Below are 25,238 nucleotides of genomic sequence, written 5' to 3'. Positions count from 1 at the left end.
ATAATATTTATAATATTTATAATATTAAACAATAATATTAAATACTAAATATTGAAATAATTTTTCTTCGTTAAAATTCGTTAAAATACAATGATATTAAAAATTGGCTATAAATACGATTGCTTAACGAAAATATTACTATTAAATGCTTCATTTTTGCAAAATTTAGCTCCTTTTTCTTTCATAATATTCCGTGGACTAAAATCTAATTAGAGATTAAATTCTGTGGAATTTTGAGAATTTCCTGTCTATTTTACTGTAAAAGTATTCCAAAAGAAAAATTTAAACGTTTCGATAATGATCGAACGTATCCGAATGCGAATGGTTCGTCCATTTCATCTGCTCGCTGGATATTCATTTTCTTTCTCGGTAAAAGTGGTACACGAAACCCTCCCACCAGCTTGTATTTAAACGGACATGGAAATTCAAAGCTGGCACTTTTTAAGCGATTTATGGCGAGGAGGAAAGTCAAGTAAAAAAAGATTGCATATCGAAAGAAATAATCGAGATCTCGTTAATACTCATTCTCATTAATATTCTTCGGAACGCTTCAATTTGCAACGTGAATTCTACAACGAGGCTATGTCGAAAAATACAATAACGTACTATGTATCGTCGGAGAAGCAACTGACCCTGTGCAATATTTGGCGATGTTTATATATATGTAGGATTGGAATGAGTACCGTCCTGAAAGAATGTCAAAAATGTTTGGACTTAGAACGAAAATGACAAGAGGATTGACTGAAAAGGATGTTTAGGATAAAGTCAAGTGAAAGTTTAGGGATGCGTCCAAAGTGGTTGAAGTACCTGGCTCATCGAGTTTGAGAAAGAAGGCTACGATTGGGGAAGAAAGCCTAAGTATGAAAAAGGACAGAAGGAATGGTTTAACATGTTAAGTGCCACATCAGTCCCCAGGGCCGTTCGGGCCCGGCCGGTCCTCAAGGACCAGCCCAGACTAGAACCAAAAGGTACTAACCTTTAATGTTAAATTCTTTGCCATCTTTGGACCTATCGTTTGGGAATTCCTGTTATAACAATTGGTACAGTATCTCCGAGTTTTATGAACACTTTGCCCACCGCCTTGACGGCCAAGTCTGGGCCTGAACGAAACGGTAAGCAAAACGGACTGGGCACTTAATGTAGGTCCAAATGAGGATGCAAGACAGTTTAAGAGTGTGCAAAGTCAGTCCACCAATTGCAGTCTATCAATTTCAGTTTTGAAAGTCAGTGTAAGAGTCAGTTTTAAGAAACATCAGAAGAGTGTGCTTATAGCGAATCTCTCTTGTTTCATAGTCAGCCGCCATGATTCTATTTATAAGCTTATTTTATTCTATTAAGAAGCCAACAGTACTATCTTAAGTGAATCCACCTAAATACGATCCTACGTATATTTTTAGTTTCTGGAGAGATGAAGATGGCGAATTGGGCTTTAGTCAAAGTAGGAACGAGTAAGTTGTTTTGATTGACGCTAGCCTGCATTTATCAGCTAGGTCCCTTTAGTGATTAACAGTCAATGTATTGTTGATCATCCAATAAGGTGTTAGTCAAAGGGAAATTTTTCTAAACTTCTTAGAGAGAATGTACCATCTGGGTAAGAAGTGATAGATATTATATTGTTATTTGCCATGTTGTATTACATTATCAAAACTTGGATTAGGTACATTTAAGCAACTTCGAGTTAGGAAGTGATTATAGAATTGGATAGATAATAAATACGTAAAATAATCTGAATCAAAAATCGATTGGAAAATTAAAGAGGCAATTAAAAATAAACGAGATAGGGATATATAGGGATAGATAGGGATAATAGATAGGGATATTTATTATAATTTTATAGATAAGATTGTAGTATTGTGAGCTGGATGGACTCTAGCAAAGAAAACAGTACTTTTCAATTGTATTGACATTTTCGACTAATATCGTGGTGAGCTAATATTTTTGTATAAATGAAGAGATCAGAATCTATTGGATTACTATAGCCATTTCAATTCTTATAGGTTAGACTTTAAATAAGGGTACAAGGGCGCAGGCGAGGCAAAATGCGTGTAGTCGAGACGTAGTGAGTAGAGAATCGTGTGTTTGAGAGTTAGAGTTGAGAGAAACCTAGTGTAATATTTTAGTTTAAATAAATCTGTTTTGTTATTGAAAAAGAGTCGTTGTTTATCAGACGTGCAGATCTCTGTCAGCATAAGATTAATCTAGCATTAATCCTACAATATTTTGATAATTATAAAAGTAGGGAATTGACATCCACGCTAATTTGAAAAGAGAGAGACGTGAATTAACAACTCCGTCGAAAATTCATACTTAATCACGAAGAGTCTAATTTCGACAGTGTTCTAAATGGAGAAAACCTAATCTCGGGATCTCACCGCCCACGACCCCAAGAACGTGACGTAGTCGAAAAACGAAGGAAAAAAGGCTGGGGAAAGGAATTTGCGTGGTGTGGATTAACTTCGTACCAGATGTGACCGTTTTCGTCGCTTCTCTATTCTTCACGGTGTACCCGATTCAGTCTCGTTTCCATGTTGAATGCGCCACGACCTGGATGCAAGTTTCTCGCGTTGTTACAATACGAAATCTGGCAGGGGATTTGAAAGTATCCCGGCCGATGGATTTAATGCAGTTCGGTGTCGAATCACCGACGGATCAGCCATTTCCTGTATCCCAGCTTCATTCAATGAGAATTTACGTTCTGTTTCATTTTCTTCGAGAGTTACTTTTATGGAACCTGATTTTGGCTGGATCATCTGAACCAGATCTTCCTAATAACGTTTGTTCAGCTTTTATGCAGGGCTTGCGTAATTTGAATAAGCATACTGCAGGATGGTTTGAATAAGTATACCGTAGGAAGGTGGCTACTATTCTGATTATGGGTTCTAATTGTGAAATAACTACGATATGTATACAGTGCTGGACAAAAGTATTGGCACAGCATGGTAGTTGTGGTGCAAGTGCTTATAACTACTAAACAAATTGATTTGAAGGAAACAGGTTTTGACATATTCATTTATTATCTATTCTAGTTTATTACATAGTGGAAGCTATAATATAAATACATTGATTCACGAAAGAATAACAAAAATGCATGTATTAAACATTATATGGGTGGACAAAGATATTGTAGGATCGTTTTTGATTGACTTTGGATTGACTTAAGATAGTAATCAAATTACGCGTAGGTATGATACTGCGTAGCAGTATAATTCCGTATATACATTACCGACGAATATTTTCTCCAATATCTTAATCAAATTGAAAACTGTTTCGACAATTTTGTTACATTGTTTCTTCTTGAAAAAGACCTTTAAAATGCGGCCCTGTGTAGCAAATTCGTTTCAGATAAAGAACTTTTTGTACATATATAAGCAAATCATACATATATAAATCTATTCTTTCACTTTCCTATATTACGATCTATAGAATCGGTTCCATGCCGATGGACTGTCACATTAAGTCGTAATACGATGCGTTGCGGAACGCAAGATGGCGAATCGGTTTGGTCTTCCTTAAATCCAAAAATAATCTCTTCTAAAAGCTACTTTTCGTACATTACTTTTAGGACTTCAGACTACTATTTAAGATAAAAAGAAATCGATCTTTTCAAAATTTTGAACAGTACTACACCCTTAAATGTAATCAAATTATCGATATATCGATTTCAATGTTTGGTCAAGATCCAATCCACATTCGATCCAACTAATTGTAAGCAATTATGCAGTACAAATATCAAACCTAATATACATTTTCATCGAGATATATGTTACGTCTGAATATAATCGAAAACAACTAAAATCTAATCAAATTATTTAACTGTTTAATAGTACACAGTACACTTTGATCGGGGAATGCTTTGTGGAGCCAACGTATTACATAGTATTCCAAACCTAACAGCTCTTTAATATTACTCTACTGTACAATATTTCGCAAATAAACACAATTGGACTATCGAATCTAACCAACGGTGACATTTAACATACATTTACTTTACCGGGGCACGTTCCACTGACAACATAACCTAACTTAATTTCAATCGAAACATTCGCAAATTACGCAACTGTTTCCTACTGACCATTTAGTGGAAAAATATTTCACAGGATCGACATATCTCATTATAGCCTAAACTGACTAAACTGTACAACTATTTAGCATCAGTCTTTGTAACATCAGTACCAATCACAGATAAAAGTAACTATTTCTAACCTAAACCTAATCTAGGTTTATTTGATTTACAAAAACTGTTTAGAATCGATCTCCTTTCTCTTTAGCATTAATATACTGTACAATATCTCGTAAGTAATCACAATTTGATTATCGAATCTAACCAACGGTGACATTTAACATGTATTTACTTTATCCGGGATATGTTCCACTGACAACATAACCTAACTTAATTTCACTCGAAACATTCGCAAATTACGCAACTATTTTCTAGTGACCATTTAGTGGAAAAATATTTCACAGTGTCAACATATCGCATTATAGCCTAAACTGACTAAACTGTACAACTATTTGGCATCAGTCTACCTAACTACAGTACGAAACACAGATAAACGTAACTATTTCTAACTGAAATTTGATCTAAGTTTATTCGATCTATAAAAACTGTTTAGAGTCGATCTCCTTTAATCGAGAAACGTTTCGCAGGTCGACGCATCGATTCCTAGCTAGGATTCGCATGCACGTGCAACTTACTTGAACTTGCCCTCCGGCCTTCGCGATACACTTCCGTTTCCACGACGACAATAATGGGAAGACAGAGCGAATGAGAACCCGGCACTTGCAGCACTCGACCCATTTCTCCACGTTTTGATTGCACTCGATAACGCCGCGACATATTACCAGCGCAAACTGTGCGACAAACCGTGTCCCTTCGCTCAACCGCTTTTTTTCCATTCTCTTCATCGACACTGTTGCCTACCAATGACACACAAGATTCTGTCAGCTGTAGAAATTCGTTGACGTTTCAACGGTGCTTAGCAATAATTCCTGCCATTTCGAATCTATCCGTTATTTTCAGGGATACGAAGTAATTCTGTTCGCGAAAGCTGTTGACCGGCAAAATGGTGGATAATTTATCGAACTTGCAATAATATTTTTCCTTTTAGTGCAAAAGTTTCAGGGTGAAGCTTCTTGAAAATAAAGAAGGAGAAAATAGGAATTTGTTTGATAAGAAAACAAATTTGACAGTAATTCACGAATTTATACAAACATACGTAGGTTTGAGAGAGTACGTCATTTTGCAATGTCTAATTTCCTTTCATTACTTCAGGATCGAGACGGTTTAATTAAACATTAACTTGCCCCTGCTTTGGTACTTTGTCAAATGCTTAAGTACCCTGAAATTAAATTGGATCGTCTTTAGGGATAAGAATGCCAGCAACTTTTGCCTGGTTAAAAGTTTGGTTTTAATCCGGAGCTTAGTTTGATATTGAAGTTGCTAGAGACAGAATATCGAGTAAATACGTAGACAGTGATATTTAGGATATTCTATAGAAAGTTCCAAGTTACAGTCACAAGTAACTCGTTAAAATTGCCTGTTTAACCCCTTGCACTCGAGAGGCGACCTTCAGTCTCCATTTAACAATGTCTTGAAGATTGATGTTAATTGATATATTAAATTTAAGATAATATAATTGCGCGAGGTATCGAAATTAAATAATTCCGCGTTAACTATTATTGATAGTTAATTATTAATTATTGAAATTCCACGTGTTAAGTATTATACGATTTTTTATTTACTGTTCTAAAAAATTTTGTCAGCTTTATGGCAGAAGATCTTTAAATTTCTACTCTCTTGTAGTGGAAAATCGTTAAGTGCAAAGGATTAATATCTTAAAAAGAAAAAAATATGCAAAATTTCTGAGTTAATGTTGAAGCTGCCGAAATTTATTTGAGAAATTAGTAAGATTGCAAAAATGAAAAATGTTTGGGAAAATGCAGACATCTCTAGATACGAGCGATAGTTTTTCTCTCTTTTCCCAACGTCCTTGGCTTTGCGGACGTTTTGGTAGTGCATCTTGAAGAGGAGTAAGAGGAGATTGCAACGCGGCATACTCTGACTTCGTAGGCTTTAAGAAAGATTTTAAGTTAGGCAACCGGATACGTAAGCTTTTCTTTGAAGCTTCCCCTTTCGTGGAAACATTCATGGTCATTCTTTATAGGAGCTTCTTGATAACGCCAGCAGCAGATGAAATTGCCTTGAAAATAATCTCTGACCTAATAATGCTTATTCTGGAATTCACTTTACTTCTGACCAGTTATATACACTCGTAATTATTTTTAGAATATTAATTAATATTTTAATCACTCCATATATTTTGGCTAGATTAAATGTAACTACTTATCTCGGAAAGTTTTATATAAAGATATAAAGAAATAAAATATGCATTTCGTGATATTTATGCAAGTTAACTAGGGAAATAGTATAGACTATTAGCAAAAAAATGGTTTCGGCCTGGTAAGCATACGTCCAATTTTGCTTTATTATTTATTAACGAATCTTCACAGTTGAAGATTCTGGGCGCCTGCCAAAAGGCAACCCGCTCTACGTCGACACTTCATGGTAGACGTTGTTGTATGAGTGGTTGCTCGCCAGTAGGCGCTTAAAACATTAGATGCATAAAAATCTGTTATTTCAAATAAAAGAAAACGCGGAGATATTTAAAAGGAAAAAGAATCGATTCGTTGCAACAAAAGAGAATTATGATTGAAGATTCTTACGATATTAAATTACTCTATTGCACTCATCTTTCAAATTATCTGCATCTCTGCAGGTTACGTAATATACATTTACTTCTACTACTGCATTTCTACAAAGTAAACTAAATTATTTTTAATATAATAGAATACTCGGTAACAGTATATGCACTACACATTCTATAATAATTAATTTTTTTTTTGCTGCTACAAAGCTGTATATTTTTCACAAAAGTAAATGCAATTATTATTTTTATAAAAATGGCTCAAACAATTTAATTTCATATCATAATTTCCTTTTATGAAATTTCTACAATAGTGGTTAAATAAAGATTTAAAGTTACCCCTTATTTGAGTTAGGGATATTACTAGGGTATTACTAGAGGCTTTACTATTAGTTTAAAGTAGCTTTAGTACTTACTAATTGCTCTAATTTCGAACTAAATGAATTAAGGTGAGAGACCAGTATGTAACCTTCAAAAAATCGATTTTTTTAATTGTTTTATAAAATTCCCCGTCCCTTGTTGCGAAAAACCCGCAGTCAAAAACATTTTTGTTAACAAAATGTTTAACCTCAATTTTCTCAGAACACCGTTTTTGACCATAGTGAACAGTGTGACCATAGTGAAAGAACCGAAGTTCCAATCACTGTGAAATTTTTTTAACATGTGTCCAAGACACGTGTCTCTGATACTAACTACTGACTGGAAATCTAAAAATTCGGAAAATTTTTCAAAAAAATTGTTTCTTAAAAACAATTTGTCATATCCTATCATCTTCAACTTCGTGATTTTTCATTGAACTTGTTCGAAGCCCTAAATTTGTTAACTGTGGTCAGTTCGATAACCACATTACTTGCCTCTACTCGCCATATTTTTTCATCCTTTGCAGATTTTTTCTCTGCGTTGTATCCTGTCCAGCATTGAGATCCGCTCCGTTTTGCAAATGGTTAATTCAAGATTTTTTTCCAGATATTTCTGTTGCGATATTTTTTATCTGAATTTTTTTGTAAGTAGTTTAAGATTGAAAGTAAAGTCTGTGAAAAAATTGCACGGCTATCTTCTTCCGGTCATTTTCTATGAATTTTTAAAGAAGGCTATGATAGAGGTTATGTCGTACTAGTCTACCCCCTTAATTGGTCTAATTAGATCAATCTCCTTTACTTAAACCTTGTTTCTGTTAACATGAGAAAGGCGTGCGCCAGTAAACTGATTTTACTGTTTGCTTAGAATCCGTGGAGAAGAAGTGTGGCTATAATGGTCGATGGGAGGGCCAGAATGGCACGAGCAATGAGGATTCCCCTCACGGTTGGGCAAACTACACAACCTGCCTGACACCGGAAATGCTGCGGCTACATGGGAAAGTTTATACCAACACCGTGGAAGGTGATGTAAGTGTAATAAAACCCAAATAATCGAGTGGAATTAAACAGATTTCAAAATTAAACAGAATTCAAAAAATTAATGAAAATAGGTCACGCGGTCACGAGTAATAAAAATAAATTTCAGGTGAAACGAATTAAATAAATTTCGAATGAAATAAACGAAGCGAGTAAAATAAATTTCAAACGAAATAAATAATAAAAATAGCAAAGAATAATTTATGGAAAAATATATCTTTTATGATCAATCTGGTTGATTATATTCCATATATTTTGGTGTTGTATTTTATATATATATACATTATTTTATTTTATATTTATTAACTTATTTCATTTCAGTATAAAAAGATATTTGCTTATTGATGGTAATACGTCTATTGGTGAGTTTCATTTTTCTGTTATTTTCCAGATGAAGATGGACATAGCTGAGAAAACCCGGACGTTAGAGTTCGTCGGCTTAAGCATCTCCTTAGTAGCGCTGCTTGCTTCACTTGCCATATTCTGTCGTTTTAGGTAAACTCTACACTGGTTTAAAGCTTCTCTGTTTATACGGTAATCTTTCGAGGCATTATTTCGTGAAGTATTTATTACAGATTTATAGGAAAATTAAGATACTACCTTGCAAGATTAAAAAAGATCGAAGAAATTTTAGGAAATTAAAATTTTTCCTATCTCCAATTTTTCTTAATACTTGCAAAGTTGTCTCGAAAATAAGCATTACTTCGCGAAGTATTTATTACAAATTTACAAGAAAATTAAGATACTGCTTTGCAAAATTAAGAAAAGAAATTGAAGAAATTCGAGGCAATTAAAATTTTGCCTGTCTCCAATTTTTCGTAATAATTTCAAAGTTGTCTGGAAAATGGAGTATGTTTCCTTAGTTCGAATATGATATATCGCCTTTGTCTTTCATTTTCTTTCAATACGTAAAACAACGTAATTTACAATATATTATCTCGAGAAATGATGAATAGATTTATTACACGGAACTGAGTCAAGTCCTTGACAGGATTTTATGACAGAGAATGACGACCCTAATAGCCAGTGCACATACAGGGAAGTCATTTATTCTACAAACGAAATGTTAAGTTCCGATACTTTTCTCATTAGGACTACCGTATGAAAAGAAGCTGCTGCATAAATAAATTACCTCTGACGATGTTCCATTAAAATTCGTATAAATTAGGTCCCTGAGGAATACCAGAACAAGGATACACAAGAACCTGTTCGTCGCCATGGTTGTCCAGGTTCTAATTAGGCTAATAGTGTACATAGATATGGAAATCTTGAGAAGGAAAACTTATGGTATACAACGAGGTATAGGAAACACTGTAAGTATTCCACGTCTTCCCCATCTTTTTGAACTATAATATAATCAATAATAATAATCATAATAATATTAATAATAATAATAATAATAATAACAACAACAACAATAATAATAATAATAATAGCAATTGACATTTCAATACCTAATGATACAAATATAAAGTAAAAGTACAAAGAGAAAATAGAAAAATATATACCACTCACCCAAGAAATTAAAAGAATATGGAAACAACAAGAAGTACATGCAATACCCAGCATAATATCCGTAACAGTAATAACACCACACATAATAATAATAATAATATAGTCAATATTAATTATACAGAATAATCTCGAATATCTCTTCTTTCGCTTCATCCGACCATATTTATTGACGTGTCGCATAATTATTCACTTCCTTCTGTAGCTTTTGTCACATCGGTCATGTTTTAAATAATATTTATACTAATTCATTATACTAATTCATTTCCGGTCATATTAAATTTTTAGTTAATTCTTCCTCTCCGAGGCACACAATTTTTACCATGCTACTGATGACACGTACAATTTGACAGGAATCGTTAACGTTATACCGTGAAATATACGAAGTCTCGGTCCCCGCAAATTTCGGAGAATACATGTATGAAATATGCATGCAATTGCATCTATTCAAAGCTATGAGAATATTTTATTCAGAGGAATTTCTTGTTAAAAACCAGTGTTCATGCAGCATGCGAATTGTCATCACTTTGAAAGGCGAAAGGTCGAAAAGAAACGTGAAACGCAAATTCGTGTCTACCGATTTCAATATTTGCAAATTTTAAAATACCAATTCACACCGTGTGAAAATATTGATTGCACAGCGATTAACTATGTTCCTCGATTTCTTATTACATGTCCAGAGTAATAGTCCTTTATCTGGCTCTATGCTCTTGGGATTATTGATCGAATGGGAATAAGTGCTATGTCGTTTAATTCTGTTAAAGGAGGTGGCATGTTCAAAGATTCATTTCAGGAATTCCAAGAAATTAACGTCATTTTCCAAGAATTCTATCGATGCGAATTTTGTATCGTCTGCGTATATTCCTTGCCAAACTTGCAATTTTATAATTGTTATGTACAATTTTTCACATTTGATGTGAAATCATCATGGATTTTATTCAATTAATTTATCAATTACATTCAAATTCTTGACGAAAAATCATGGTGGGCGTGGTTACCAAATCACGTATTCTTCCAAATAATTATTAATAACGAGCTAATTAAAATCAAATTATTTACGAAAATTGCTTAAGAATGTTGCCTATAGCTCCAGCTTTGTAATGCAACTATAAAAGTTTATAAATTAATCACAGCAATTGATTGATTTGTTAATTTTTCACTGTCGAATCTATGTATTAGCATGTATTGGGAGCACATAACCAGAGTTAGTAACCAATTTAATAAACCAATCAGATTCAAGTGACATTCAGCGACATCTATGATTTTGGATCGGAAGTTTCGAAAAGTAACAGGAACATAGAATACGCGAGGAAGTCGTCTGAAACCTCGTCTCGTGACAAAAAGGACAGCAAGTGGTTAGAAAAGGACTCCTGTTACCTACCACAAACTTCCAGTCGAAAATCGTAAATGTCGCTGAATGTCACTTTAATTTTATTACTTTATTTGTATTGGTTACCTACGATAAAACTTCCTTCTTCTTGCAGCCCGTGCTCTGCGAGGCTAGCTACGCCCTTCTGGAATACACGAAAACCGCTATGTTCATGTGGATGTTCATCGAGGGTTTGTTCCTACACAACATGGTCACTGGTAAGAGGTTGAATGTTCACTTCCCGAGTTTTTCCTCGCATCGCCAACACAGGCACCGGACAGCAAACTCTCTGGAACCTTTGTGGCCCTAAGGCGTTTCGATGCCAATTAAAAGTTTGGTTCTCTCAAGTGGTTGTTCAAAGTATAAAATTTAAATCTCTTAATTGAAATAGACAGTCTATTTTTATCGCGCTGTTGCTGGTCCGAGGGAAACTCGTTGTAGTTGTTTAATTAATCCATCGGACTTGCTAATTTGCTGCTTCGGCCAAAATTGCATAAGAAGTTGACAGTTTTGATAGAATGGGATATTAAGAAGCAATTGTTTAAGTTTAAGTTGATTTAAATTGTTTCGGAGTCAATTAAAAATTCGTGCTGTCATTACTGTTTCAGTGACGGTGTTTCAAGAGAATTCCTACTACAGGATGTATCGATTCATCGGATGGGGATGTCCTGTCATGATGACACTAATTTGGGCCATCATCACCGCGTTCTATTACCATCCAAAGTCGAAGTAAGTCGAAGACCTGACTTTGTGTAGGAAATGAAGTTGGATGGAAATATCTTCTGAACGATGAACTGAGTTCTAAAACTCATTTCTACACGTCTACTTAGTAAAGTAGATATATAATTATAGACTTTTCAAGTACGTTTTCGAATAGCTCCGAACAGTTTTAGAAATACAAATTTATTCAATTCTGTATTACATTCCAATTCTAATTGTTTCTCTTGTCGATTATCGTAAAATATATTTAGGATCGTACTTGGAGGGATCAAGTATAATAATATTGCGAATCTTAATAGAACAAACTGAGCTTTATGAATAGAATAACAGATTAATGGAATAGCAACTATGCATATGGTGCAATAGTAATGCAATATACATGCGATCATGACTACACTTGATCTTTAACTCTCACACAATTTACAACCCTCTTTCTAACAAATTGACGGTTTTCTTATGACTCGTACCACTGACTTACAACTGACTTCTACGACTGACTCCCAACTCATAACTCACAACTAATTTCTACGACTCACAACTGAACTTTAAGACTGACTTCTACGACTGACTTTAAGACTGATTTTTAACTGACAACTGACATTTAGACTGATTTGTCCGCATCCTAGTACCCTTAGTTTAATCTTGCACTCTGTTCTCTTTCATACTCAGGCTTTCTTCCACGATTACGCATTTTCCATGCAACCTCAGCCTCGGTGAGCCAGGAACTTCAAACACTCAGGACGCATTCCTAAACTTTTGCTCGTTGCCCGCACTCGACTCTGTCGTAAATATCCCTTACAATCAATCCTCTTGCACGCAGCCACTTTCATCCGATATCCCAAACATTCTTAATATTCTTTCAGGGCCGCATTCGTTCCAATCTTACATGTATTTAAAGTCAGAAGTCTAAAAGTTGTCAGTATTGAAAATCAGTTTAAAGTCAGTAGAGTTTTAAACCAGAAGTCTAAGAAGTCTGTTGTAAGAAAGTTGTTAGAGCGTTGCATAGTTACTATTGCATTACATCGATCCGTTATTCCATGAATAAAGATTGTTTTTGTTCTGTTAGGTATCTCTATATTATTCTAGTTGATCCCTCACAATACGATCCTAAATATATGATAAAATTAATTTGTATAGATTATTTTAATTATGCGTGTTATATCTGATATACTTCGACTTTATTTCATATCTATTTTCGGATTCAATTTCGGAATGAGAATCAATTTTGTCGAAGAAACTGTGTTCCAAGCTTATCCGTGGTGTATGTTTTAGATTTTCTAGGTGCTGGTCTGGATACAATCTGTCTTCCTATTTTTGGATCCTGGAGGGACCCAGATTTGCAGTGATATTGGTGAGCAATGTTAATTTGCAATACTTCATAAATATTGATAAATTTTTCCCACAAATTATATTTCGCTTATTAGCTCGATGACCTGGGAAAATATTCGTACATGCATTGATTTTAATCCTTCAGCTCAATTTTCTGTTCTCCTGCTGAATATCGTCAGAGTGCTTGTGGTAAAGCTGCGACAGAGCCACACCAGCGAAATCGAGCAGGTCTTGTAAGTAACCAATATTGGTTATATGGATATACATGGATAAAGTAACCAATTTCTCCCATTTACAATAACCTTGTCAGCAACTCCTTCCAATATTGTGCAAACAGTTGAAGGCAAAATAAAGATCTGGCAATTTGCCTAGTCTTTTTATTCGAGAAAATTAAAGACAAACAACAAACGAATACTGAAAAATCAATTGAATATTTATATATCATACTTCTGACAATATTTTGCTAACAATTACGAGGGAAAAGAAATTGAAATTAAATACTAACAATTATATAACACAATATTGATAAAATAATCTTAATTCCGAGTTTAAAGATATTTTTGTAAATTAAGATTCTGATATTTATTATAATCTTTTAGAAAAGCTGTAAGGGCAGCTGTGGTGCTTTTACCACTATTAGGCATTACCAACGTGCTCTTCATGATCGAGGCACCGTTGCACAACGTAGAGAAGTTCGCATTATGGTCTTATTCCACGCATTTCCTTCAGTCTTTTCAAGGATTCATCATTGCAACGATCTACTGCTTTTTAAACGGCGAGGTGAGGCAATTAGCTGTAAGAATGATGAAGTTTATACGTCCGTTGTATCAAATGAGACGTGCAAATAATTGGAAACTGTCCAGCGAAGGTACATGTGAAATCTTCTGGTTTGCTTTTCCAATCAATGGTTAATTCTCCACGGTGATTAAATGGAAACCGCTTGTTCATGCATTATGCATAGGGACATGGTAGAGTAAACACCACGTCCATAGAGTACCATAACCAAAACAAAAACTTTAACGAACTATTGTTAATTATCCATTGAAATTACTGCAATTAATCGAAATATTCTTCGTAAACTTCTCATATTCGTTAAAAATTCTATGCGAATTGTTGCACCTAACATAAAAGTATTTTTAAAGAGCATACAAAATATGGAATAAAATTTTTTAACAAGAATTTTATTAAATTTCTAATAAAATTATACTCATTAAAAATCATGAAGTTCTTAAGAAAAGTATGAAATTTTTACGATTTATCGATATAAATTTCGCTGATACACGAGATTGTATATATTTAATTTTATTTTAAATAATCATAAAATATCAGGAAAGAATCAACAATCTCTAAATATTCCAAAATTAAATTACAAGGAACAAATTATTTCGTCTTTAGGAATTTAGTATAGTAGGTTGCTTTGGTACAGGGCGCTGCTGTATGCAAGGCCCCATTCAGCTCGCAGATAGGTAAGAGTGGGGTATTTCAAGCCCGAAAGTCTCTTCAGTCAGTCTTCGTTTACCGACCGTGGAAATTGCATTGCATTTAGCTTTCGTTCCATCTTTGATTAAATTATTTCGAATCATAACCTTTTACTCAGTGATCAGTGTAATGATACAATTAAGTGACTAATTACTGTCTCCTATACAGGTGAGACTAGCTTTGGACAAAACTATTTCCGTATATCTTTCTTTAAGAGGAACTGACTTGCAAGCGAGGAGACAATCAACATTCAGTGGTTGCCAGCCTCAAAGAATTGCGTCCGGTAAGTGAATATATTAATTCATTCTTTCAGTTAATTATCACCCAGACTTTATATAAATATCTTTTAAAACAGTAATAGTTTCGTGATTTTTGAAATTTTTCATATTTCCTGTATTATATATTTACATATACTGATTTATCATTTGCTAGTAGATAAAATAAATTTATTATTTGAAATTGGATAACCTCTCTATATAATTCGTATTTATAAGTGCATAATAATATTTGTCATTATATATTAACAATGGAAATGTATTTATATGCGATTTTTAATATCATTATTTGACAAATATCAAAATGCGAAATATATTTCATATTCATTCTCGTGTAATATTTTGCTATTTTATAAATATTTTACAAATTTAAAGGAAAAGTGTTGTAAATTAACATGTAGGCGTTTCGTACGAAACATGTATGTTTCGTATCATTAACAATTTAATTACTTGTTACTGATTTCGATAAAAGTTTCCTTTAGTGATTTTGCCTCGTTCACATATTGGAGAAAAATGACACGTACTTTTGCTAGGTTTTTGCGAAAAAGATTGAAAAAACTTGAAAATGCATCAATCAATCCCGATGGTTTTGAGATACATATGTTATGGCGGACAAGACTCCGAACAACTTTTATTTGAAAAGTAATTAACGTACGACCTTCATTTTCGAGATATTTGAAAAAATTGTTGATGTACTACTACATTGAAGTCTGAATATACGTGTGTCATGGACCGACGCGTTGCATCCACAAGCGATTGTCGCCAATCTAATGTTTCTATAAACACATGGTGACAACTGACAGACGAACTTATACATCGGGTGGCCGAAAAAAAGAGCGTAATTAAATTTTAGGCTTTTTACAAAAACACATTAATTTTTTAAACTTTTATATTTCTTTTTGATATTAAAATACAATTTTTTTTTTAAATAAGAAAGAAATAAAGGGATTTAGGGCAAAGTCACTGAAATAAACTTTTACAATTTTTCATATTATCAACAACAATCGAATTATTCGGCACCGATTTCATACGTTTAATTAATATATTAATTAAACAGTCTAGATTTTATACTTATTAAGAAATTTAGTACACTATAAATGAAATGGAATTGTTAATAAATTATTTAAAGGGAAATTTTTTAGCAAAATTTCAATTTTTCGAGAGTAATCAATCGAACTCGAATTGTATTTTGAATGGTTAATTTATGCCAAGTTTTCTGAACGTGTTTGGTAATTCGATAAATAAATGAATAATTTATTCGATAACTAAGTTGATAAATTACGAGGGTAATTACTCAAACGAGTATAAATTATTCCCGATGACATTTCGTGCATCTTTAAAATAATTAATCACTCTGACTTGTATATAAATAAATTAACCGATAGTTTTACAAGATACATCATATAAAATCATTTTTAAAAGGATATGAAATATTCAACCAGGTTGTTATACAAGCTAAACGAGTTTCAATCACATTAATGAAAGTCAGAAACTCCCCTCTGTGCGCTAGAAGGTTGAAAAGTGTTTGTCGAGATCTTTCTCTGATGAATCGATTTTAAATGCAATTTGGGGAGAAAAAGGTTGGATTTAATTAACGTAGAAATAAATTATTTCCTTGATCACTAATTTTTCTTACATTTTGTTTATTGAACTCTCATAGAAATTATTCTTCGCGTGACGAACTAAAAGTAAATAATAATTAAATGATTAAAAATAACAAAAATGCTAGAATCTTCGAAAAGAAGAAATACGCTTGTATTATTTACCCAATATCGTTAGTACACTGTATGCTCGTAGAATTAAATTTCTCGGGATACAGGGATTTGCATAATTCATTAGAGGACAGAAAATGGAAGAAGAAAGAGGATAGACAGAGAGGTGAGGGAATAATGATTATCGATATGTGCAGTGATCGAGATGGAGGAGGAGGAGATGAGATCTAGTGGGTGGATAAGACTATGCTGTCGAGGTGGAAACACTCCACCACCGGACCGACCTGCCGAGTGAGTAATGATCGAGGAAAGCTCACCAATCCGAATTTAGATCATTACCAGCTTCGACGGTCGATCCTTCTCACAACGTTATACTAGTAGGTAAAAAAAAAACGCGGAAGCATGTGCTGTTTGCATTTTTTGTTTCATGTCGTTCCTTAAATGTGTACTCCAATGACTACTCAATTTTATTTTCGGCTGTTTCATCAGCTTGATATCTTTCCTTTTTCTCTTAATTTATCGTTTCTCGAATCTTGTCTGAATTTTATGTGTTTAAGTACATTATTTCTATATTATTTTTGCAATTTATAGAGATTTGACAAGTTTGGAATATTTTAAGATCTCCCTGGCTCTCCCTAGCTCTCCCTAGTAGCTCTCCCTGGCTCTCCCTGGCTCTCCCTTGTTTTATACGATTTTCTAAGTTTCTTTTTTAATTCTATTGACTTTTCCAAGCCTTTCCAAGTTTCTTCTGAATTGAAGTCGTCTTAAAATCTCTTCCAATGTCCTGGGATTTCTTCGAATTTGTGAAATGTGGATCCTGTTTCAGTTTCTTTAGTCCTGAATAAACCAGTTCGTGTATTTCTCGTCATTTATTAGGGTTCTTAGGTTCGAATACTTTCCGAATTTATTTTCAAATTCTTTTTTAGTTAGCTTCTTCACTTGAAGCTTTATTTATAATTTCTTAACACTGTTCCCACAAATTTGGTGTTTGTGTGTATAGAATTTTGCATGATCCTTTGTGCTTTATGCGAATAAAGGGCAATGCGAAATTTCCTTGAAATTTTCTGCTTTTGTGAACCAACCCCGTTTTCAATTCCTCTCCTTTTGTATTCAGTTCAGACTTCGCTTTTCGCGAACGAACTTCCAATTAAAAAAATCTCTACATGCATATCAATTAACGAGTACATTATTCGACTTTACAACTGAAAATAAAAGGTGAAACTATGCGAACAACAGCCTTTTTAACGAACAATCAGTATTTCTTTAAAAATTTATCTATTCTATTTAAATCGCAGTTGTAAAATATGAAATCTATCTCTATCTGACCAAGGAAGTATTGTAATCTAGTTTGTTTTGCATTCGAAAGCAATTATTATTGCGAAATATGCCTATTTCCGGTGGAAACGATCTTCATTTCCGGTTTCAGAACAGCGGTCTGACTATGGAGCTTCTCTGGACTCCTTAACATTGAACACTGGCTTCAAAATTCCTCTCAAACCATGAAGATGAACTATGATCCTCTCTGAATGAAGAAACTGTTCAGGTTGATTTCGATCTAAACACCCGAAATAAGGATTTCTAATTAAAAATTTAAAACGATGCACGTTAATAACGATTGCCCACTGTGGGGCCTGTACTGCTGAAAATTTTGAATATTGCGATAATTGTCGGTAGAATAAAGTGTATAGGAACATTGTAAGATGAATATGAAATGTTGAATATTTAAGAAAATATGGAATAACCATGGAAATTTTAAATTTGAAGTCTTTTATCGAGAAGTTGGAAGATTTGGAGTAAAATGAATATAAGATAAGCTATAGTAAGTGGCATCGCAGAATTGTTGAAGATAATTGAAAGTTGAATTATGTGAATGTTCGGAGTTTCTTCTGAATAGAAATTATTTAAAATGAAATATAATAGAACATGAAAATATATCTCCACGAAAAATGCTGAAATCAGTGAAATCCACAGAATTAATTTTTTAAATAAGAATCAACTGTATATATATATATTAAGAACGATGAAATAAAATCGGCTTAAAATGAGATTAAACTAATTTTTGTATATACTTATTTAAAGAAAAAAGCAGAGAGAAAAATGTTCATAGCTTTAACTGAGTAAGTGTATCGTTGTTCGTGCTTTTTAACACATTCGATGCTGATACTGTATCATTTGCATTTCAATACACCAATCAACACATCATCTGTGTCCTTAACTACTTATTATACATCTGATGTACCGGGTGATATATCATTTGCGTCATATGTAAAATCGATTCCAGTCAGTATTCAAGAAGTTATCGGCAAAGTAATATGAGTAAAAATAAGATTAATATCAAATATTTAAAATTCCACAGCATTTAAGGATCATCGAATGTGTTAAAAAAATTCTCTGTAATTTATGCTTATGAAACTATTATAAGGATATAATTTTTAACAAAGAATCATACTGGTGTTAATCCAGCCAAGGAGAAAGATTGAAAAAATTCAAACATTTTTTAAATTAATGTAAATATTTTAGAAATAAATCGAAGCTTTTTAAATTAATTAAATTACACAAATCAGATTAATTTTTGAACAAACAATTTTCATTGGACGTCTACAATACTCTTTATGAATCATAGACTGATTAATACGACAGAAAATACTATATAAATTTTTAAGCTTTGTTAAGAGGCGCAGGGTAATTAGTTGTAAGGCTAGCTAATTAGCGGACGCATTTGCTTGTATGACTTTGTAGTTGTACGTTTTTTAAGATGTAAATAAATAATCGTGATACCGATCGTTCCTGATACATTAGTCCTTTGATTGTATTTATTTTGTTGTAATTTCTTTAATTAATAAACGTCCTTATAATCGCAATCATAATTTAAGAAGTAAGAAAATTTTTATTTTTTGACAATTCACAAATCTTGGTATCAAATTTATTTGGAATTTGAAATTGATCTGTGATATAAAATATCAGTAAAAATACTTGATACGTATTTTAATATATATAAACAATTTTTATTAACACCATAAATTATACAAAAGCACATTCCACAAAACACGAGTTTTCGTTTCTTAAAAGGAACATTCATGATTTTTCTTATTTTTCTTTTTTCTCTTTGCAAATTTCAGTTAACATAGGACATCATATTTTCTAGAATTGTATACGTAAACATATTTATACACATAGTTCTTAAATGTACGAATTAAATTTATTTAGCAGTAGAAGAAAGTTCGTTTAATCAGAATTGCTTAAGTTATAAAAACTTAATAATTGGGCTTTTGTTAATAAATAATCGTGGAGACCCACTGAAAGGACGGACTCGAAAATCTGATTCCTCTTCTTATTACTGTTTTCTTTAATTTATCAGAATTCTTTATTTCTTTATAAATAAGAAAGAAATAAAAGTATTTCTTTATAAATTCACAAAGAAATACTACGTGTAATTGAATATAATTTTGCAAAAAGTTTTACAAAAGTAGTTAAAACGTAGAAAACTTGAATTGTTTATTCTTAAGTATCCTGTTAATAGCTTTCACTAACTGTAGTCTAAAAAATAATATTTTACGTTACAAAGACTATCACAGATACGTTTTAAAAGCCCGTGAAATTTTTCTCCGTGCTTTCCAATAAATCTACAGAGTTCGATATTGAAAGTAATACTGACAGTTCATATCATAAAGAAAAATTTAAGTCGGCATCTGGCATAACAGAAAAATATAATAGAATTCGTACTAGAAGTACAAGAAAAACAGAAAATCTCTTGTTTCTGTAAAAAAATCCATTTTTTTTTTCGAATGAATTTGACCCTTTCACAAGTAAGCGTGTCGGTAGTCTTACTATGACTTTCCATTTAACTCACTAGCGCCGCCATGGCTCATATCTACAATAAATGTTTCTGATAAATATCGTATATATCGTTCAATTATTTTCTAATTTTATTGACATAATCTTAGAATTTTCTTCTTACTAAATATGTGTGTCATATTGATTGCACAATATTGGTTTTATAAATTTTTTATACTTGAACTCGTGAAAGGGTTAAACAAGATCAGTATTAGCCATATTACTAATATATATGGTCAGTCTCAGCAACGATAAAATTATTTTTTACAAAAAATTTCTTTTTGGCAGCAAAACTAGATACATTTTGTCGAATTTCTTATAAAAAGAGCACTGTTTCTATATTTCTCGGTTCATCGAGAGATTGGGTTACCATCAATCCTAAAATAACACTCAATTTTAACCCCTTCCCTTACAATATCGTGTGAGACTCATGGTAAATCGGGCCAAACATGAATATCACCGGCGAGAACCGTGGTTCGTAGGTAGAGTCTCTAACGTAAACATCACTGGTCAAATTCGTGGTTCATTTTCGTCGATGTCTTTCTGTCTCAGTTGTGTGTTATTCTCTGCCGCGTTCGGACGTAGTGGTTCGTCGTGTCCGACGTGTCTCGGCTTGTCTCGACGTGTCTGGACGTTGCTGTGGAATATGGCACGCGCCATCGCAACTTAAATGGTAAGGCAAGGGGTTAATGAGGAACAGCTTCCATTTCATTCTAGAAAATGAATTTACTGTTCACATCGCTATCTCTCAAATATTATTATCTAAGTTTCAAGTCTTTTTCTCCTTATTTTGCGCAATTAAAACTCATCGTGGAAACTTCTTTCCGTGTCCACCATCTTGCTACCCAAAAACAAGTCCATTTTGCTTAAAATCTCGGACAGATTCAATTTTCCGTCGAGATTAGTATCTGACACATTGATTAAGTGTTGAGCTTCTTGTATAGCGTGCCTTGGGTTCCTTGGATCTATGTACATCTAAAATAATGCTTTAGACGTTTATCAAGATCGGGTTAGATAAAATTGTTTATTTTAGAATGAGGTTAGGTTTCCCAGATTACCAATAGCTCGGTTCTATCGGCTTTCCCGTTTTTATTCTTGTCGATAAGGTGTCTGAACTCCTTTCGTCTGTCGTCACTACCACCCACCACCTCGTGTTTATCTTCCTTCAACTCTAACCCCATTTCTTCAGACGGAAAATCCGAGAACTCGTCTTCAGTAAGTTGCTCATCCCCATCGCGGTCTAAAATGATTAAAAAAAAAACACGAATAACAACATAAATTACAACAATTATTACCATTACTAACATTCCAAAAAGTAGAAATTAGGAAAATCAATATCATAATATTCTGTAAAAAGAAGAAATTACAAAAAATTATTAGTATTGATATTAAAAATTAACGAAGATTATTTAAAGTGTTAATTTTTGAAGTAACAAAATAATACTATAGATATCAAAAAGTTCGTACATGACAGAAAATTTTTGGAAAAGCAGTTCCAGTATAAAGTTCTGCTATACTTATATAATTCGAAAATTAACACTTGTTTTAAATGTTTTATAAAAATGTATATTTTTGTACCAAATTTTTCAAACAGATCTTCCACCATTTGAAGTAAAGCTCTGTGACTACTCTCAGGGTGGGTAAAAGCCAGGAACTCATCCAATGCTAATCTGTCTGGATCGTTACTGGCTGCTTCCGCCCATCTAGCTCTGTCTCTCATTATGTTTTCCTTTAAGGTACGCGACATATCGCTGTGTTTCTTGTCGTGCGAGTTCACATAGCTCTCGAGAAATCCGTGAGATCTGAGAAAGTACGCGTGATACTCTTCCCATGAGACCTCGCCTGCAACATTAAAACGTAACCTGTAATCCCGGATCTTCTTTGACACTTTCTACTAGCTATTAATTTGATTCATATTGTTTTTGTAATAAACTGAAAGTTCGAATATTTTATTTCTGTTGATGGAGTTTCTATTTTACATGTGAAATTTGGAACTTATTTTTAAACAATTTTAATTTCAAATTAGATCTATTAAAATTTATAGAATTCAAATTTGTATTCATATCAAACTAAATTTAATTTTGCAAAATTTCAATTTACTTTTTCTGTATTTCATTCATGTTTCTTTTCTTTTTTTGTATTGTTTATTCTATAAACAAGGATAACTTGTTTGTTTTTTTAATTTCTCTGATAATTAGAAACTAAAATTCAGTCTGCATATTATAGAAGTAGCTCTCTCTTATATCTTACAGACATTTAAAAATTATCATTATCAAAATTACTTACCATTTCGTGGATTATTATCTATTGCAGTAAATAAACCAACATTCTCTTTCATAGCTCGACTAATATGCTCTGTGATCTTTGTGTGAATCCATCTAGCCAATTCTTGAATGTCTAATAACTGATTTTGATCAGTATCAGCTCTTTGAAATATATTTTCAAGCAGTATTCTTGGGTTGTTCTTGTTCTCTGTTTCTTCCATTCTTTTAATATTCTGATCTAATTCCTTGAAATGTTCCACATCATTTTTACCAACTGTTACTGACTCCAATTCTATGAAAAGATTCTCAATCATGAATTCTTTTTCATCTCGTATAGCAGTAGTGGACATCAAACTTTTTAGAGGTACATTTCTATTATATTTGAAGAACAGCAGAGATAAATAAATGATGAGAGGCACTAGAATGGTCCAACGAAGAAACCGGAAACACTGTAGGTCTGACTTGAAGGTAACTTTGTGTAACTGTGGAAAGAAATTTGAGAAAAATTAAATTAAATCAAAGTTTAATTTTATATATCTAGAATTCATTTTGTTAGAGAAAGAATTTTAAGTTCAGGTTTCATTCCAAAATACAAAATGAACCTAAAATATAAGTTTTTACTTTTTCTTCTTGATCTTAGAATTTTGATTAGAAATCTTGGTAATTTTTGTCTTTAAAGAAATAAATTTAAAAAGAAAAAAGGAACTATAAAAACTACTCACAAAATAAGAAAGATACATAGTTGGTGCTGAAATTTACAATGCGAAACCACCATGGATTATTGTACAATCCTAAATCTTCAATCTCCCCATTCCTATATAACTATTCTTTAATTATCAACAGTCCAACTATTCAATTTTCGAAAAATCATGTTTAACAATTTCACTAATACCACAATTAACAAATCACAAACTGTCATTCACTGATTTTGATGTTACACAATATTCTTACCAGAGTCTCATTTATTTTCATGACAATCCTAAGATGAATTAAAAGCTTGTGTGCACTTTATAACAAACATTAAACAAGAAGTGGAACAGACATTAGTGACAGAATACAAATAGCTTTAATAAGAAGAGAATTTATGATGATATGACACTGTAAGTTTACTTGTTTCTCTAATAGTTATTTGTACTTTGACAAAAAGGAAGTTCCGAAGAAAACTCTGGCCGCACGTTGCTCGGCGAAACGTTAACAGCGTATTGATCCACTTTCACTGTCGTGTCCTTTCTCTTTGGGACTCTGTCTGTCTCTCTCTCTCTCTCTTCTCTCTATATCATTCTCTGACTTTGATGTTCTCTGCTTCATTTTTATCGCTATCTCTGTCATTGTTCTTCTAATCAGTAAAAAATATTTTCTACTTTTGATTAGAATAGTAATAGTAATATTTAATCAGCAGCTTCTTGTCTCTAATCAATTTAGTAGATTCTGATTTTGTTAGGAGAATTGACTTACTAATTATTAATAAGTTACTTTAAACTTGACTGTAAAAGAAAGTAAATTTTATGAAAGAAAGGAAGAAAAATCTTAGTGTTTTCTATTTATATTTTTCAGCTAATTTCTTTTATTTTTTAATTTGGTGTTCTAAATAAATCGTTATTAATAATAACATATAAATTTGTAAAAATCTTTTCTATTATTATTTAATTTTTGGAAAACTTCCTAGTTAGGGGAATTTTTTACAAAAGAGGAATAAAAACACATCAAGATCTAATGGAGTTTCTTAATTCGTGTATTTCTCTTTTTATGTACAAATGTTCATACAAATATATTTAAGAGTGAAGAAGGTTACTTAAAATATATCCGTGTGCTTTCTTCCCATCTATTTAAATATTCGAACGAAAAAACGAAGTACAGATCCGCAGTTAAGTGAAAGAATGATTTTTCAATTCCACGATATAAAAAAAAGAAAGAAATAGCAAAAAAATGGGGGAGGGAAACCATTCCGAAATTGACGAGGTGTTAAAGAAAAGATTTTCAATCGAATTGTTGACGTTTCACATGGAAGAAGCTTCCATAAAAGGTATAAAAATTATTGCAAACTTGCATAGAAGTTCCCTTCTTGAGCAGAAGAGACTATCTACCAGAGATTATACACTATAAAACAAATAAAATATCAATTGGAAGATTCTACTTCAAAGGAATAAATAATTTAAAAGAAATAAAATTAAAAACTTGCTTCAGCCTTAAAATAAAAATTATATTTAAATTAAAAGCATAGTGATGGTACAAATATTTTTTTTTTCTACATAAACAAGACAAAAGCAGGTTTCTTTAACTAGTATGTGTGATGAAAAAACCCACACTTGTTCATTATGTTTAAAATATGTAGATAAAATTTCCTAACAATTAATTCGTATTCATTGAAACTGCCTGTAAAAACATTTTTTGCTTGGAAATGGCTGAAATCCAAAAAATAAAGTAAGTACTAATATCAACTTGTGTCATAAATAGGCTATTCTACATCATTTGTAAATTGCTTCCTGATAAGAAGTCTTCTTTGACTATTTATAAATAGACTCACTCTGAATTGGGGAAATTTATTTGAGTGTTTAATAACCAGAAAAATATACACTGGTGATTTTATATTTTCTACCCTTTTATTTCTTAAATCTTTTCTTCATGATTAATACTCTAAAAGGTATA

The 25,238-nt window shown here is 32.5% G+C and overlaps 2 protein-coding genes across 2 annotated transcripts in view; one reads left to right on the top strand and one right to left on the bottom strand.

The window, feature by feature from the left end:
• Pdfr (Pigment-dispersing factor receptor) overlaps positions 1-18,054 on the top strand; it is a 35,294-nt gene extending 17,240 nt beyond the window's left edge. Inside the window, 12 exon segments of the mRNA XM_017903497.1 lie at positions 7,929-8,089; positions 8,490-8,593; positions 9,267-9,411; positions 11,095-11,197; positions 11,588-11,708; positions 12,972-13,050; positions 13,174-13,188; positions 13,191-13,261; positions 13,628-13,808; positions 14,676-14,790; positions 16,692-16,785; positions 17,921-18,054. Of these exon segments, the coding sequence (XP_017758986.1) occupies positions 7,929-8,089; positions 8,490-8,593; positions 9,267-9,411; positions 11,095-11,197; positions 11,588-11,708; positions 12,972-13,050; positions 13,174-13,188; positions 13,191-13,261; positions 13,628-13,808; positions 14,676-14,790; positions 16,692-16,785; positions 17,921-17,933 (1,202 nt within the window). The 3' untranslated portion in view covers positions 17,934-18,054.
• A 3,072-nt stretch (positions 18,055-21,126) lies between these two features.
• Positions 21,127-23,332, bottom strand: myd (stromal cell derived factor mayday). Its single transcript, XM_017903503.1, has 5 exons — positions 23,315-23,332; positions 22,615-23,074; positions 21,907-22,170; positions 21,387-21,568; positions 21,127-21,303 (listed from the first exon to the last, which is right to left on the bottom strand). The coding sequence occupies exons 1-5, from the start codon at positions 23,330-23,332 to the stop codon at positions 21,127-21,129; spliced, it is 1,101 nt and encodes a 366-aa protein (XP_017758992.1).
• Between the last annotated feature and the right edge of the window lie 1,906 nt (positions 23,333-25,238).

This window comes from Eufriesea mexicana, unplaced genomic scaffold (genome assembly GCF_001483705.2).
Source record: "Eufriesea mexicana isolate 0111107269 unplaced genomic scaffold, ASM148370v2 scaffold2340, whole genome shotgun sequence".
NCBI lineage: Eukaryota > Metazoa > Arthropoda > Insecta > Hymenoptera > Apidae > Eufriesea > Eufriesea mexicana.
The sequence above is the reverse complement of the archived record's forward strand: the minus strand, read 5'-3'. Positions and strand labels throughout refer to the sequence as shown.

What these genes read in the sequence shown, in the direction of transcription:
- myd (XM_017903503.1), bottom strand. An exon ending in AGATAATAATCCACGAAATG is followed by an intron (nt 22,171 to 22,614) that starts GTAAGTAATTTT and finishes TTAATGTTGCAG; the next exon opens with GCGAGGTCTCATGGGAAGAG. An exon ending in AGATCTGTTTGAAAAATTTG is followed by an intron (nt 21,569 to 21,906) that starts GTACAAAAATAT and finishes TAATCATTTTAG; the next exon opens with ACCGCGATGGGGATGAGCAA.